General features: G+C 36.5%; 1 protein-coding gene across 1 annotated transcript in view; it reads right to left on the bottom strand.

Moving 5' to 3' along the window:
- The window catches only part of ANAPC10 (anaphase promoting complex subunit 10), a 41,509-nt gene extending 24,019 nt beyond the window's left edge, over positions 1-17,490 (bottom strand). Inside the window, exons 1-4 of the mRNA XM_085313203.1 lie at positions 17,107-17,490; positions 11,597-11,713; positions 10,131-10,221; positions 9,200-9,320 (exon numbers count right to left, since the gene is read on the bottom strand). Of these exons, the coding sequence (XP_085169329.1) occupies positions 9,200-9,320; positions 10,131-10,221; positions 11,597-11,711 (327 nt within the window). The 5' untranslated portion in view covers positions 11,712-11,713; positions 17,107-17,490. The remainder of the gene's footprint in view (positions 1-9,199; positions 9,321-10,130; positions 10,222-11,596; positions 11,714-17,106) is intronic.
- Positions 17,491-17,500: the final 10 nt, after the last annotated feature.

Below are 17,500 nucleotides of genomic sequence, written 5' to 3'. Positions count from 1 at the left end.
TCCTGCCCTTCCATGTAGTTGTTGCCACTTCCTTTTGCATGCCTTTTCCTCAGTTTCAGAAGGGAATGTCAGAATGACAGTATTCAGGACCACTTTAACGTAGACCTGCTTGAGTCTTTGTATGCAAGAAAGTTCCTTCATAAAGATTTTTTTGAATGATAATATAGAACAAACAGCTTCTCATACRCAACATATGCCACAGCAGAAAACTAAAGCAGAGTTTTGTTTTTTCCTAGGATCCAATGGAAAATAGATATTAATTTCTCTTGAAATACCACTTCAGAGCAAGCTTGGACAAAAATACTTTGGAACTTCAAGAACCATGCACCAGAGAGTCTTCCATTCTTCAAAGATGGAAGAGCTAACATGGGTTCCCCCGTCTGTACACACACACACACCTCATGCACAAAATGGTGTTTTAGATAACTGCATTTCTCATAATAGCATAGTAAACCCTATTCCAATGTAGACAGGGCATAAATTCAGCTGCAATTCTTTCCATGATTTCCTCAGTTTGAAGCATACATTAATTAAGACTACCAAAAGCTTAAGAAATATGAGTAGGTCATACCATCTACAATGATGATAACCCCTGCAGGAAAAGTGATGTTAGGTCATTAAACTAGCCCTTCTATAAACAGGGGTTCATGTGAACATCCCAGCGAAATCAAAACATCCTCTTTTGGGAGGCAGAAATAAGGAATACCAGCTGCCTCAAATGAGAACACCACTATTTTCCTGAATTTGACTCCTCCACTCAGCATTAAGCACAAGGTGTAATAACTAACCAGTGGCTCATCCTACTCCCCTGCTTTGCAGATCTCCAGTACTGTCCAGTTTCAGATGCAAGCAATGTATATTGCCTGCATCCTGGTAAAGTAAATCCATCCCAACTAGCCAAACAGCAAGATAACAATCAAAACAAGCTGGTGTGATGACCTCACCTGTACAGCATCCTAGTGGAAGACAGACAATGAAACTACAGCTGAATATAACCACTCACAGTCTTACCATGAAGTTTAGTTTGCAGAAAATAGGCCAAACATTTTAAAATGACATTTTGAACCAGAGGAATAATTGAGGGTTGGACCTCCGCATCTTTTCTTCTACAGAAAAAGCTGAAATCAAGGAGGAAGAGTTCCTAACTGAAATACTTGAAGCCTAGTTGGAAAATTAAATAAAGTAGTAACAACTCAGTACTCCATCTTCAGAGCAACATATTTTAAAATACACCTGAAGGAATGTTTGAACAGAGACTCCAGAAGTACATTTTCTTGATTCAATAGTTCTATAACAAGTTAGCATCTTCTTGTCCTTCAGTATCTAAGTTTACCTCCCATACAGAGAGCAGGATAAGAATGTCAGCTGGTGGATTTCAGAAGTTGTCTGGRAAAGTCTTCACTACAGTAAATGGACAGTCTTGAGTAGAGATCACAATAGGGTTCAGACTCCCTAACATCCTTAAAAGCTCCTTAGTTTGGGTGTTCTACCTGATGATTCCCTGCTCTAGATCAGCATCTGTTATGTCAGCAAACAAGAATCCCTGTCCGTGGTGCTTGGCCAAAAAAACATGCCAGCAAGGATACCACTTTACTTGTCTGGAGCATCTGGTCAGAACATTTAGAAATCAAGACAAAAAAAAAGGAAAAAAAAATAAAAAAAGCTAGAAGAAACTGAAAACTAAGTAGACAGCTATTCAACAAAACAAGCTATACTGCCTGACTAACAAACAACCCACACTGCTGCCAGCCAGAACATGTTAAAATAACCCAGCTTTCACCTGAGTCTTCAAAGTCATCTCAAGAAACAAGCCCTTTCGAAAAGATTAAATAGGCTTTTGTTCCAAGAGTAAAGTATACAGCAACTGAGCTAAATTAGGCCTCTTCTAAAGCTAAGTTTAATACTTTGTATCATTCTTTAATGCAAAGTCTGCTGTGAAGGAACCCCAGTGGCAAAGTATCTTCTTCCCACATAAGAGTTATCCGTCACTGGGCAGCAATAGACCACTGGACATCTTTACAGGCTGCTTGGTAACAGTGGGAGCTACCCTGTTTCAAAAGAATTACTTCAGTTTGAACAGCTTCCAAAATAGACAGATCTTGCTTATCTTGCTTATTTAAGTTGCAGAAAGCCACGATGCTATCTGCATGCAGACTTGTCCTACTGCATAAACAGGACACATTCGTGGCCTGCTGCGCTCTCTCTCACTGTGATATTTCTATTCATTCTCTTTTAGGTCTGAACATCAACATGTCTTATCCTCCAGGTGCACTATTATTTTTTAGGCAATTTGAAAGGCTGAGTGTCCACASAGCAATGTCATGCACTAGCAATAGTTTATTCTTATCTTGTTGGTTTCTCTGGACTAGGCAAACAACTAAGTGGAAATACACACACACACTAAATCAAAAAACTGTGAGAAAGTGCAAAAAGCGCTCTATCACAGTGGAAGAACCAATTCCTCCTGGAATGGGAGGCAAGTTATTGTCACCCTGTCCAAGGCAGGAGACCTAAGTATATTACCAGGATGAAGAGGTACAGAAGTTAAGGTATTCCCCTTGCTGTTTTATATATCCTTTCTGTAGTTACTAGTTAAGCCAGCACAATGCCTCCTCTCTGTAAAAACTCTAAAAAAGACCTAAGAGGGACAGAAATGGAATGAATGAAATTCACATAAGCCATTTTAACAGTCAATTGACCAATATGCAGTATTATACATGGTCTCAAAGAAAAGGATCATTCACTAGAGCAAGGAAGTAGATGAAAGTCAGTACTTCCACCATCCCATTTGTTCTGTGGTTATTTTATTATTTATCAAAATAAGCCACAGGTGTTTTACACCATTCCAAAGAGTTACAATGCATTGCCCTCAGGTCCTTCTGTAGCAAAATGTTGTATTATCCGCCAAAATGTAAGTTGTAACAAGTAAAAGAAAACAGAGAATTAGAAGACATAATTCATGGTTATGTTCACTGCAACTGATCTTGCAGATATGGTGTTAATGCAGAACCACTGTCAAAACTGTACTGCAGGTGACTTTCTCAAGTGATCTCTTCACTTGTATCAGCTAATGTTTCTCTCAACAGGAGTTACGGTTTCCTTGCTCAAAACTTATTTTTGTTTACTAATCTTGGCTTTCTGTCAGCTAGGAGTTGCAGCAATGCAGATAACACTTTGTTCCTCTGAACACCTCGTTTCTTTTTTTCTTTTTTTCTTTTCTTTTTTTTTTTTTTTATCCTTGGCCATGACTTTTATCACTTTAACTTTTTATACAGCCAGAACTATTTAGAACAGGCAAGGTTGTTGATTTTAAGATTTCCAAGCACTAAGTTTATTTTTAAACACACCAAAACATGACTGAATAGCAGCTGTCTGTTGTCATTGCTCTTTGACCCCACAGCACATCCTCACCAGAGTGAACCAGCACACCATCATGCAAGACGAGAGCTTGCAAGAGAATTTCATCTCATGCAACTTCACCCACACATCTCAAAATAATGTAACAGCACACTGTCAAAAGAGGAATGGTCTCTAAACATTGTCTTTTCTATAAAACACCTAGCTGTACATACCTCCATATTATGTGAGTGTTGGTGCTCATAAGGTGTTCCTTTCAATCAGCTCAATTTACCAAGCTGTCAAACCATTAACAGAAGAAGAAAGTTTTCTATTATGTTAGTAAATTCAGCTGGCTTAGCAATGTATCCAATAAACATAGGAGCCAGTTCAAAGGAGGCAGCAGAGCCACACAGTTAAGAAGAGAGGAGCTAGATCTCCTCTTTTTGGCAATAGATACAGCTGTTGTGCTCAGCTGTCTGACATAACCCTGTAGGTGCTAGAAGTACCTGAAATACTTTTAAACAATAAACTACCTCAAGGGGCGAAAACTATTCCTTTCCAGAATGCTGATCTATTACATCAGGCTCTCAATGCCCAGCCTTAATCTGTTATCAATAATTTATAAAAATTTGATACAAAAGCCTAGCATGCCCAAGATAACATCACTCACCACAGCAAGCTGCCTTGATCCTGCACATACCAGAAGTATTTTGTCAAGTTATGCTGTTATCAGCTTCAATTTGCTCTCAGAAGAGCTGCATCCCTGACTAACACAAGGGAAGGCATTATCCAGTAAATGAGAGTATCCTCATAACTAAACAGTAATGTCAGACTACCTTGGTTTTTAACTTGAATAGCAGAAATTACTTGACAAGGCTTTCCTGAGGACTTCAGTGAAACCATGAAGACATACTGAGGGCCCGTAACTTGCATTAGTCTTAACAGTGCTCATACCTTACCTGCTAGTGTGATGCACCACTCCTGTTAGACTTTAGTCTAACTAAAGTACTTTCCATACTGTAACTGGGGGCCTGTTGATCAACTACTCCTACTGCAGTGCAGAAATAAGCCATGTAGGACGGAAGCAAATATTTAGTTTCCTCACTCACACTCAGTACAGTTTGTGAAAGGTAGTGCATGCACGCACATCTGTGTGCAAAAACACAAGAATTCTTCGTAGCTCTCCAAATAGCCTTTTCAGGCCAACAGAATACACAAAAAAAGTCTTACTACTTAAGAAGTTGTCAAGTAGGTTTTCTTTTTTTTTTTTTTCCTCTCCTGGCAGCAGGGACTACTAGTACTTCGTTGACATGACAAGAAACCTTCTTTAAGAAAAAGGGTTATGAAATACTGTTTCCATTTTCCTATCTGTGATTCTAGACCAAAACATGTAACTAGCTAAAAAGTAGTATTTTTTTATTTTAAAAACTATCAGCTATTGCACAGTTTCTCTCAAGCAATCTGATGGTGCTGGGAGTCCTTTGTCATTACTACCAGTAATAAAAGTTTTTAAAGGACAAACAGCCTCAGTCACATCTATGCAAGCCTGTTGTCTTCAGCTCATTTACACATGTGTAACTAATTCAAGTTTAGTAAAGAATAAATGCTAATGCATAAGAAAAAAATAGATTCCAGATTACTCAATCTTAGCCCAGTTGGCTCTGCATCAGTAATAAAGAACCAGAAAATGTTCTGTGAGGTTTACCATAAATTGGAAGATGATCTCTAAAGAGAACATAATGTTTGTAGAGTCACTGCTTAAAGTACATATTAGCAGAAAACATGTAGCAGTTTTAATGTTTTATCCCTGAAACACTGAAATATACATAGGCAAAGTATCTCCCTCTTAAAATTTAAAATATAAAGCTATACATTTTAATAACTCTAATAACACTTACTACATAGAATTGTACATAGCATAGGAAGAAAAAATTTGAATGTATTTCTCAACATAAACATAATACAACTAGCAAACTCATTTTAGGGTAATTAGCAGGGAAAAAAAATATCCAAGAATACACCTAACCAGCAGATTTAACAGTAGCAGTTTTAAGAGCAGAAAAAACATGTGATCAAATGAATGCATAAAGAAGAAAAAAAAGAAAAAGAAAAAAAAACTTTCCATGATTTTTTTCTTAAAGAGTGTCTCATCCGTAAGTGTGTTAACATCTTCACTAGCTGCTGCCAAAACACGTACACCACATTTCATTGTGGAGTCCTACATAAGGCACAGCAGAATATGGAACTCTGGAGGGAGTCTCTTTCCAGAGTCTCTCTACTTCATTAAGCAGCTTTAACTGTGGGATAAGATGTCAGTGCCTTCTCAGATGTGAACTGATATGAAAATTCACTGTTTTCAGAAAATCTGACCCACATCTCCTCAGATTGTTTTTTATACCAAAGATGAAGAACTGGCTGGTACAAGAGTTCACAAGTATCTTGCTTTGCTGTCTAAAGTCTCTACATTACCTGCTGACATCAGAGGCCACTAAAACCAGGTGAATATACCCCAACATCCTACCTGCACTTAGCATTGTAGCACTTGATTTGTTTAAAGGGAGATGAACTGCTGATGACCCACAAGTCTTAGAAAGTTACAAACATAGCAGGCAGAGCGTGATTTGAAGAGATCAGAAGTCTCTTGCAGCAACCTTTTCACTCATATCATTACAATATGAAAATAATTCACCATGAGAAACTAGTAACTCAAATCATGCACTGAAGTTTGGATACTGCTCTAAGAATGCTCCTGCAGACCATCTTGTTCAGCCAAACCAACTGTCCCACTATGTGGGGGAGCTCTGGAACTGGAAATGAGAGGATATTTGCTCCTCAAACTTGAGCGCTGTGATACAAAGGCACTTAAATTAGAGGAGAAGGCTTACTGCACACCTCTCAACTGCAGAACCGTCAGCTGAGCAAGGGAATGATACTGCCACATTACAAGGACTGTTCTCACCTGTAAGATGGGGCATGAACAACACATCTCAGAGGAAGAAAATATTTTATTGAGAAAATAACTTCATCTCAGGTTCCAAGGACAGACCTACATAGTAGTCTATATATATATATACACACACTAAAGCTAATTCCATATTAATGATAAAACCTAGCCTAACCACACATTACATTGTTTTGAAAACTAGACCTTTAGCAAGAAAATTTATGAAGCATCATAGAATTTTTGTTAAGACACTACAAGCCAGGCAAGCATCCACAGAAAAATATAAAACAATTTATTGCAATTTTCCACCCAGTTAATCAGTGCTGAAACTAATGGAATCACTGTATAATTAGGTAGACTTGCTCTGAAGAACTCGTAACAGTTCACATTGCTTTAATGACTTAACTTTGTGTCAGAGAGGCTGAAGAAAAGATGAAGTTTCAGTACTGAGGAATAATTTTAAAAACACATTTTGAATATCTAGCAGATTATTTGAATATCAAGTAGATTAAGAAATATAGAAGTTGATGCCAATATTTAACATCACAAAGGCCACAGAATTAGCATTTACTGTAAAGTATCAYATGTCACTAGTAAGCAGTGACATGCTTTCCCCTTAGTTTTGAAGCATAGGAGCGTGTGTTATGCATAAAGATTACTAGTTTCATGCAACATTACACCCATAATATATTACAAAAGCAAAACATAAATTTCTAGTAATTTCTAGTAGTTTTACTAAGTACATTATGCATAAAATCTTGTTGTTGACATGGAAGAAATATGAAATATAGCCTGAGAAACAGCAATAAACTAATATGCTTATAAACAACACTGCTCAAATTCAAAATATCTCTACAAACGCATTATATTTTTTGTGTAGCTATTTAATAACACATATACCTTCAAAAGTGACTATTTACCACTTTATAAGCAGCTTTGTATGTTACTGAGGTTATATACAGAATGCTGTAGTAAGGTTTTATAAAAGGTTAACCACTATTGATAAGTGCACTCAGGCACAAAATCAGAACCTGATAATTAAGGACAACAATGACATCTAGCGGACACTCTGAGAACAAACCCATGGACTAACAGCCAGGAAGACTCAGTAGTTTTCATTATACAGTGTGTAACTCCCAAATTGTGAAATTAAGATGATGAAAAAACAGAACATCCAGTTGATGAAAGGCACTTAAAGCAATGTGATGAATCATTTCTTTTCAAAACAGTATTTCAAAAAATAAATGGTGTAACACCCTTGGCTTCCAGGTTTAGGGCAAAGGTACAATTCCCAAAACTTGAAAGAACACCACAAATCAGGGGAAGAATATATTTTCAGTGCCACTGTAACAGAGGTATATGTTTACTACATCACTTATGCTCACTGCCTCTACAACCTTCTTAGTTTATGTTCTTGTTAGGACTTCGAACACAGGAAAAACAAAGGAAAACACAATAAAAAACACCCAAAGCCCGAACTCAAACCATTATTTAGCACCTCTCTTTTCTGGTCACAGCTAATTCTTCTTTCTGTAAGATTTTACCATACAGGGGAAGTAAGTTAAAAGCCCTGCAATGTATGAGGCAGTAGCTGTCAAGCTCCGAGATGATGAATCTGACTTATGAGGCTATAGTAACTCAGAATTATGCAAGATATCTGCTCGTGAGTAACCCAATTCGTTTACCAAGCTAGCTCCTATAAAGATCATTGATTGTTTTAAATCTGCTTTTATTATTTACCAAAATGCTAGCATATATGCAAAACTAAGTACTTGAAGTGATTCAAATCTGATCATAGTTATTCCATTAAAGAATTTCTCCACTGACTTCATAACCAAGTATCACCATGGATAAATACTTTTGACTTACTACAGCCTTGTATATAAAAATCTTAACAAAACACTACAAATCCACTTTTGACTATGTCCTGTTTAAAGTCTTAAGTATCAAATTTCTACATTTACAAAACTGGAAATTGGATTATGCATCACATTGTCAAAAAGACAGAAGTACTGCATCTCTTCCAAAATTTGTGTATTGCAGTGACTATCTGGCATCAAAGCATTGCAAAAGATCAAAACTAACATCCAGAAGTAAAATATAGTTTACCAACATATCTGACTGTAATTTACATTAAGCATCCAATTTAAAATAGTATCTTTCTTGTTTTAAATGAGTTTGGAATAGTGTTGCAATTCCCCTAGTCCCACCACCAATAGTGACCAGAGCCAGTTATTAGCAATTATGCAACAAATTGTAACTAATGCAAAGATTCTTCAGCCAGTAGAATACAAAAAAACCTTAGCATAACTCACGATCAGGCCTTGTGCCTGTATTTTTTTTGCCAGGATTTCCAAACGAACTCTGAGTCAGGTACTAGTTAAGACCACTAGTACATCCAGCCTCCTAAAAGTAAAAGCCACCTGACTGCAGAGGTACTTGCATACACAATACACTGCCATAACTAAAGTCCCTAGTCCTAAGTTTTGATTCCTGGTGAGACTCAATAGTTGAGCAATCCATTCATGAAGGAAGTTTGAATTCACCTGCTTAACTGTTTTTTAGTCTGGTTTAAAACACTGTTGTAATTCTAAAGTCCTCTTTTGAGGTATGCCATCCATAGGGTCTTCAGATATTTGAAGTGAGATCAAAGTTCAACTGACTATTTAGTCCTGTTCTGGAAAACCACTCTTTAATCCTATTACAGGATTGACATATCAAGTCTTTTATAACCACGCTGCTAATGGCACCTGACAAAACAGAAGCCATGGTTACATTTACAGAGCAAAAAACAAACCCAGTCACCTTCCTCCTTCAAGAACAATGCCATATTTCACCTCCAAAACCATTTCTACTACATCAAATGACCYAGTGAGATCACACTGTTAAAGACAAAGTGAAACATCATTGACCTACCCGGATCTCCTGGAGGTTATGAAAGTTATTTCCTACTCTGACAGAGATTTTGCTTGGAGTGTAACTTTCATCAGATTTGTAGTCTGCATAAATACATAAAGTCTTCACCGTTGTTTTTCTTCTGCAAGAAGTAACAAAAGCTATATAAGTATCCTAAGGAAAAAATATCAGGAAGAGTTTGCTGCTATTTTTTAACAAGGCAGTATTCAATTGTGTTTTGCTTGTATTAAGTTTTGCAACATCTACTAGTTTAAGATCCTTGTTCTTACAGCAATTGTGTGTTTCTATACATTAAGTTCACACACAGTTGGCCTTCATTATTATCCTTTGACTGTCTACAGAAATGTGAAGAAATCCATGAAAAGGTCAAGATGCCAATAAAACACTCATATGTAATGTAAAGTGTGTTTAGTTTACTAAATATGAGCCCTGTTAACATACCAAAGAGTTCCACAGAAGGCAGAGAAAGGCGACTCAAATGCCTATCCTCATCTTAAGAGTTTGGTTAAAGAAAAGGATTGAAAGCATTCTAAAGCTAGATGCAACAGCATAAAAGAGTAAAAGGATCCTCAGATAGTCAGTTGTTAAATCATACAGGCCTGCTTTAAGAGTTGTTATCTACCCTTCAAATGACGATCAAAGAAAGCTACAGAGTCAGGATCAAAATTTTACCTTACATCAGTAAATACAAGACTGTTACAAATGGTCTACTACATTCCTTTTCATTGCTTATTTAGGCATTTAGCAGCATTATTAAAAAAAAAAAAAAGACACACACACACACAATATCATCTTTATAAACATTATCTGTCTTTTTGCCAGCTGGGTAACACAGGATTAATCCTTAAGACCTTGCACTTTCAAACTTCCCATCTTTGTAAATCAGCAAGTTAAACAAGAAGCCCTAAACCATACAGAGTGATTTTAATACCTAAATTGAATGTTCACCAAATGAGGCTGCGATCCATCTGACTGCCAATAGGTTTCTAGATTATCATCTCGTAACTGATCCACTCCAAACCCTATGAAAAAAGAAAAGGTTGTGATCCCCAGTATCTTGTTTCTGTGACATAGACATCACAGACAACTTTTCTAGAGCTGTTACAAACCCAAACTACATATCCTAAGTTACAACAAGCAAGGAAATATTTCTAAATAGCCAAGTTAGAAAGAACAGGGGACTATCAATAAAAGCTTAGTACTAAAATATCTTTATCCTTATCTCCTATTGAGGTCTGCGGCATTTGAAATCACTCAGTACATCCTGAGGTTACAAACAGTAAAAAGTAACTCATAATAACTGCAAGAACAATACTTAATCGTTAGGCTTTTACATGTGGTCTATAATCACTACTAAAGGAAAGTCATTAACAAAGACTGTTGCTTTATTAAAAAAATGTCAGCCAAATACAGTATTTTCTATTGAATTAGATTCTTGAGTTATATTTTTACTTTTTTGAACCAGTTATAGCCAGAACAAGCAATGAAGAGATATCAAAAACAGATACCTCAATGACAGTAGTATTAAAAGAAAATGCTATCACATTTAAAGAAGGAACTCCAAATCTTTGTTTTTCCTACTTTATCAACCCCTTCTACCAATCATATTTTTTTTTACTGATTGCCCACACTAGTTGCAATTTTTATTTAGCAATTGAAGCTCAATCTGCGGGGGGGGGAGTTACCTTCACTCTGTTTGAGGTGACTAACCAATAAGATATTTTTCTCCCAATAAGAGAAAACAGGATATCAGATCAAAGATGTTCAGCCTGAGCCCAATATCATGACCTAAAGTAACTGCTGTTCCTAAACTGCAGCAAGATACCAGATCAATTCCAACCAGGTGTTTCTGAAATCTCTTCCAAAGAGCAGAGCATACATTTACATGTATTTTGAGCAGGTGCAAGCTACTATTAACTGCTTCTCTGTACCATTCACAACAGCTGTATTTTACTTGCAAGAATTTAGGAAGCCACACTATAACRACTATTCTGCACATAACGTTTGGACAGAACATTAATATTAGTTAGCTGCATGAATTGTTCTCCTCACTCAAAATTAGAGGTACCTGGGCAAAATGCCAAAGTATAGAAACAATTATGCAGTGCTAGGAATGCTTCTGCTCACATGGTTTACTTACATTTCTTCACTGCTGGATTTTCTGATACAATTACACTTTCAAACTGCATAAAATACAGACTAGGCCAAAATCATTTCTAGTAGCCCCCAATACAGCTTACACTAAAGTTGTTTTAATGTCACACTTCGGAATTATTATTCCATGAATCAAAGAAAGAACAAAGTATGTCTTCTCATCAAAAGGTAAAATTTTATATTTGATTTTCTAAAAAGAAACATTTAGATTCAGCTGTTTACTGCTTTTTTGTATGATTTTACCTGGCTTACAGGATGAAAGCGACCAAACTGCTTGTGAGCCTATTTCTCTAACAGTACCCGTCCTCTCTAACTGCTTTGGATCAGCACCAGGTGGTGTCTTGTTTGGGGTAGTCATTTCTGAGAAAAAAAAAGAACAAGCAAGTTATTTGATACATTCTCAGCTTGATGGGAAAACTAGAGTTGTGTTATTTCATAAAAAAAAACTTTAATTATTTGGCTTCATACTTCTCCCTCTATATGTATGAATCACTTACATGGTTCCACATACACACAAAAGTCTGCACGCATAAGACTTTGATGCACACTTGGAACACTTATAAAACACATTTTACTTGCATCATTCTAATTCACATATACAGAATTACTTAAGAGTTTCAGATTTCATTTTCTTTGGTTTCTTTTAAAAACGAAGAAGAACTCTTGCTGATTTAAAGGCCAGTGCTACACATTTGTTTTCTCCCTAAATTTGCAAGGTTTCTTTTTTTGGTTGGTTGTTTTTTTAATTTGGAAGTTGAGAAGCCTATACAGAAACTAGAGTAAGTCAGTGATTCTGAAGCCACTTCTCCTTAAATAYAGGAAACCAAAGTTTAAACATATCATACAGTCCCTAATTTGGCAGGGATAGGTTTTCATTTCCTTAACTCACAACTTTCATCTGGAATCATAAACCTGTAACATGTATTACCCAAATAATCACACAGCCTGTGTCTAAACTGTCACCACACTTGTTTCTCATTGATTATGGAGAACTTTCTACCTAGAAAATAGTTTAGAAACTGTTTTTTCACCTCAAAGGATTCCAAAGAAACAAACTCCATACAAGGAGCTACATTAAAAGCCTAAAATATGAAAATATTAAGCACTTAATTAGGAAATATTCACGGACTCCTAATCCTTTATTTATACACACGTCAGTATATTACACCCTGCTGAATCACAGAAACAGGTCTTCCAGAATCCCTCCCAGACAGAAATTGAGGTATTGAACTAGTCTAGTATCCAAACAGATCTCAGCCTCTACAGAAATAATACAAGTCAGAGAACCAATATTTTTCCTACAAAAGAATTGCTCTGCAGCTAAAACTTCTGGATAGGACACAGAAAATCTAAATTCTGTAGATTTTTTCTTTTTTTAAATGAGAATCAGATAGATGTTTTGGGTAGACAAAGATATAAAAACCTATGCATCTTTTTCATTTTGCAAACACAAAGTTAAGATAGATTTCTGGTTCTGCTGCAGCTCACTTACATACAAGGCTGCAGTCATGACTGCTATTAAAAAGTCTGAAGAAATAATTACTCTCTTCCATCGCATTTTCCTACAGAAGTGTTGGAAATCAAACAACATTAAAAAACAGAACAATTAAGTCATCCATTCCTATATTGAAGACTAGCACTAGCAACCATACTTAAATATTGTATTATTTGTTTTTAAAGCTCTAGCAGGTATTTGCAATAGCCCATTCTAGATGTGTTTTCTATTACATTGGTTACACCATAAACATGCTAATATATAGACTGGACTATATAGTAAAATAAAATAAAAAAAAGTTTAACTTACTCTAGTTGCAAGTTAGTACAAGTTTAAATTTGTTGATAGCAATTTCAATAAAATATGTTGATTGAATATTCTGATCTTCTGAGAATTTAGATTTTTTCTCTCAAAGAAATGCTTGTAGCTCACAGCTACTAGAAAACATAGCCATTTCTTATCCTAATAACCAGAATATGCTCACTAAGCTTTAGGGGAAGACTATTTTCCTAAACTCATGAATTTTTTAGCTTAAATCCAGAGTTTGCACTGATTTTTTTTTTTTTTTTTTTTTTTGCTTTTGTGATAATGAACCAGCCAAGAGGCTGAATTGCACTTATTTTAATTCTCATTTTTATACACATACCAACATTCCTGTTCTTCCCACCATAAAAATACACATAGAAAATTTAATCTTGTAGATTACAGCTAAATTATCAGTTCAACACAAAGTCTTAAATATCACCAGTAAGTCTTCCAATTCCTTTATTGCTCTTTAATCAGAAACACAAACTCTGAGTCTCTGTCATATCTTTGTGGGCCTGAAATACACAATAAAAACCACGATCTAGAGCTTCCCATTTTCACAGCCTGAGCTTCTTTTCTTTCAATAGACAAAGCTACTAAAGATCCAGATTTCAACTCCAAACCACTGCTGGTTTGGAGCCTGCCATAAATTATGCATCAGAACTATGAAAGACTGAAAATCATTAGTTCAAATCATTAGTTCAAACACTAATCATGTCATTTTTTTTTGTGACTAAACTTCTAGGTAACCAGATTAGCAAGCAACAATACACTCTGTATAGCTTTGCTGATGCTTCCTAATATACCAGGAATTTATAAAGCTAGTGAGCTGATAGAAGTACAGTGAAAACAGAACAGCAAACCTCCAATGACACATTTTGACATTTTACTAGAAGTAAAAGCTCTTCATTTTGGACAAGACGCAAATACTTAGTAACCATGTTTGCATTTGCTTTAAGTCACCAAAGCAAAAGTTTTAATCATTTTTCTTAGACTGAAGAGATAACGGAATGAGAATCAGCACCCTTCCTCCTCCCTCCCCAACACGTGCCTTGGGCTAGGAAAAGATAAGTTATTTGTCTAGAAGCCTTTCTCCTTGTGTTTCAGGTATGCTGCAAAATGGAAAGAAACATTGCCTCTATAGAAGCACTGGTCGAAATATCTCAAATTTTCCAAACCAGTTATTCTGAAAAATTGTTAGGCTTGTTTTCTTAATGATAACATGAATATTTTAATGTTTTAATGACACGATTGATGTCACACTTCTATTGTGCCACCTTCCAATGTGCTATACACCCATCTTTCCATTAATGCAAGAAGAAGGTTGGGCTTCCTCCCCCTCCCCACTCTTGATCTCCCTATCCCTTCAGATTTTCCCCTCTTCCTTCCAAAAAAGAGCATGTGTTTGCCCTTTTCCAGGGGACCCCTCTGTGAAATAGCATTCATGAAAGAAGTTTTAATAAAAGGTTTACAAAGTTAAATGCAACTTAAATGGCTTAACATAGCTACTTTTCACAATCCAAGCTAGACGAGTCATTCTCAGTATACCAGTGGAAAATGCTTTTAAAAGGTGCATATCTGAAAGCAAATCCTTCACTGATTTCACACACACACTCTTCTGCATTACACTGAAGAAAGAGTGCAACACATCTTGGTCTTTTCCTGCTAAAGCTCCTTTCAAATCCAGACAAGGAAACTTAGAGAAAATTGCTTTGTAATCTGCAAAATTTCTGATCCTACCAAGTTGGTACTTGCCAAATTATTAAAATTTTCACCTGTAAGGACCTTAGAGGTCAGTCTGTCCCCAACAGCTGTCTGTCCAGCCATTTCTCTCTCTGAGAAAAGAGATTAATAACCTTTGTGGATAGCTAACTCCAGCATTTTGTCATCCTAATAACCAACCTAAATATTATCCTCTAAAAAGAAACATGATTTCTTCTTGCATTCTATAGGCAGAAGACTAGTTATTCACTAACCTTTATGTAGTAACCTAAATAACTGAGCACCCCCACCTGATTTGCTCTGTTAATTCTTTCCTTGATTAAGAGTACCTATTTCTTTCAAGTTTCCCTCACAGGCAAAGTTTTATAAACCTAATATTCTTGCAGAGTTTGGAGACCTACACACTAGAATTAAAAACAAGACATACCACTTTAGCAAAGGCCCATACTCAATAGAATTTACCTGCCCAGCCTTTTTTTTTTWAAATACATACAGACATCACACACTGACATATATCAAAGTTACACTTGTCTATATGAAACAATATTAAGTTACTAACATTTATGCACTCTAGTCCTCAGGTGTTTTCTGGGGACTGCTTCCTGTTCAGTAATACACTTTCCACTAATTTTACTATTGATTTTTCCTGCCTGTGTTTAGTTCTCAATTCTTGTAACTGAATTTCACTAATTTCAGATCAACTCTCCAATTTTAATTTCATTTGGATTTCTGACCCTGCCCTATACAGTGTTGACAGTCCTCTGAACTTTGGCAACATAAACATTTTGTTTATGAACCATTGAAGAAAACTGAATAAAGATACATTCAAAACATAACTCTCTTGGGGAATGCTTCATGGCATCCCTGATTAACAGTGGATTATTTACAAGTCAGCTTTAGAGAAGCAATTTTTCAAACATCTGTACATATATCAACAAAAAACAAACACATTTCAGCAGCTTGTTTTTAACAATGTCAACTAGGACAATGACAGAAACCCTATGTCAAGACACACCACTTGTATTGCTTCTTCATTAAGTACATTGGCTACTGTCAAGAAAAAAAAAGTTTGATCCAGAATGTTCTTAATAAACCAAAGCTAAACAGGTTTCTGTTTGCTTGTTCTTTTAATTGTCTTCTACTTACTAAAATCTATTCTCCTACCTCCCCAGAGTATTTCAGAGGATCAAAGTTAGGCTCACTGATCTATAATTTCTCATATTTTCTGTTCTCACTCTTTAGAGACAAAAGGCTATGTTTAAACTTTTCCAGGTCTCAGAGCCTTAACTTGCACAGATTCTTAATATAATTTCCAACAATTCAAAAAACCTTCAGCTAATTCCCTGTATTTTCTATGATAAATTTTATCAACTCTTGCCAACTTGAAACACCCTTTACTTATAAAGCAGTTTTCCTTATACTTCCTAACGGAAAGGAAATAGCATAACTTAGCTTGCCTGACTTTCATACTTGTACTAGTTAACTGTACTCATTTTATCCTTCCTACACACACGTTTTCCTGCTCTTTTTTTTTTTTTTGTGTGGCCTCTTGTCAATTTTAAGGCCTTTACACATCTAAAGATACATCTAGGAAGTAGCATCTTATTATGTTTCCTATTTTTTATTCAAATGAAAGATAAACATGTTACATAGCCATTAGGTATTTCAGTAACAGCCACCTCTCCTACATATTTCATTATTCTCTTAATGCATTTTTGAATACTATTATATTATTATTCTATTCTATCTAATTAGATGCATTAAAGATTTTTACACAATCTGAGTTTTCTTTAAAAAAAATATAAAATCTAATAAGGATACAAGTACTTCTTTAGGAAAGGTTAAAAGCAGTCTTCATAAAATACAGCAACCAGAGGATAAAATCATCTTTGACAAATTAAGTTGCTTTCACTCTGGCCTCTTCGGTAGCCCAGCAACTTCTATACAGGACTTTTACTCTGAATTATGAACTATAATTACTCTTTAGTAACTCCACTATGGTTGTGTTCCCCAGTCTCAAGAAATATTTACAATACCAACTCAAAACATCGATTGTGCTTAACCACTAGATCATATTTCTCCTCTCCCAGTTTAGGGATGGTGAGGATGTCAAAATTTAAATGCATAAGCAAACATGCGTACACTAAACGAGAAATAAAAAGTATGTAACTACTTATAATGAAACCGCTACCTCTAGACGCTAAAGGCTCTACAACTCGAGCAAGCGTACCGCATAAGAAAGCAGAGCTTTTGTCCCAGCACCGCTACAGCTTCAGCGACAGCCGTGACACCTGCAGACGAGACACGGGGGCCGCACGCCCGCAAGCCGACGCTGGCTCAGGGAAGCGATGAGGCGACCGGGACGCGGCGAAACCTTCCCTTCGCCGCGGCGCGGCGTCCGCGCCTGATCCTCGGCACTGCTACAGCGAAAGCAAGGTGCGGGGAAGAGGTGAAAGGACAAGACGACCGGCACCACACAAAGCCCTTCCGCAGCGGCAAGGGGCGGGCAGACGGACCCGCCGCCGCCGTGAGGCGCCGCCACGAGCCGCGCTCGCGCAGTCACTTTTAAACCCCAGAGCAGCTCCCGGGCTGGCGCTGACCGTTCAACCGCCGCCCGGCCGCGC

The sequence above is a fragment of the Rhea americana genome, unplaced genomic scaffold (genome assembly GCF_003343005.1).
Source record: "Rhea americana isolate MKP2758 unplaced genomic scaffold, rheAme1 scaffold_38, whole genome shotgun sequence".
Lineage (NCBI taxonomy): Eukaryota > Metazoa > Chordata > Aves > Rheiformes > Rheidae > Rhea > Rhea americana.
Note: the sequence above shows the minus strand (reverse complement) of the source record. Positions and strands in the feature narration are given on the sequence as shown.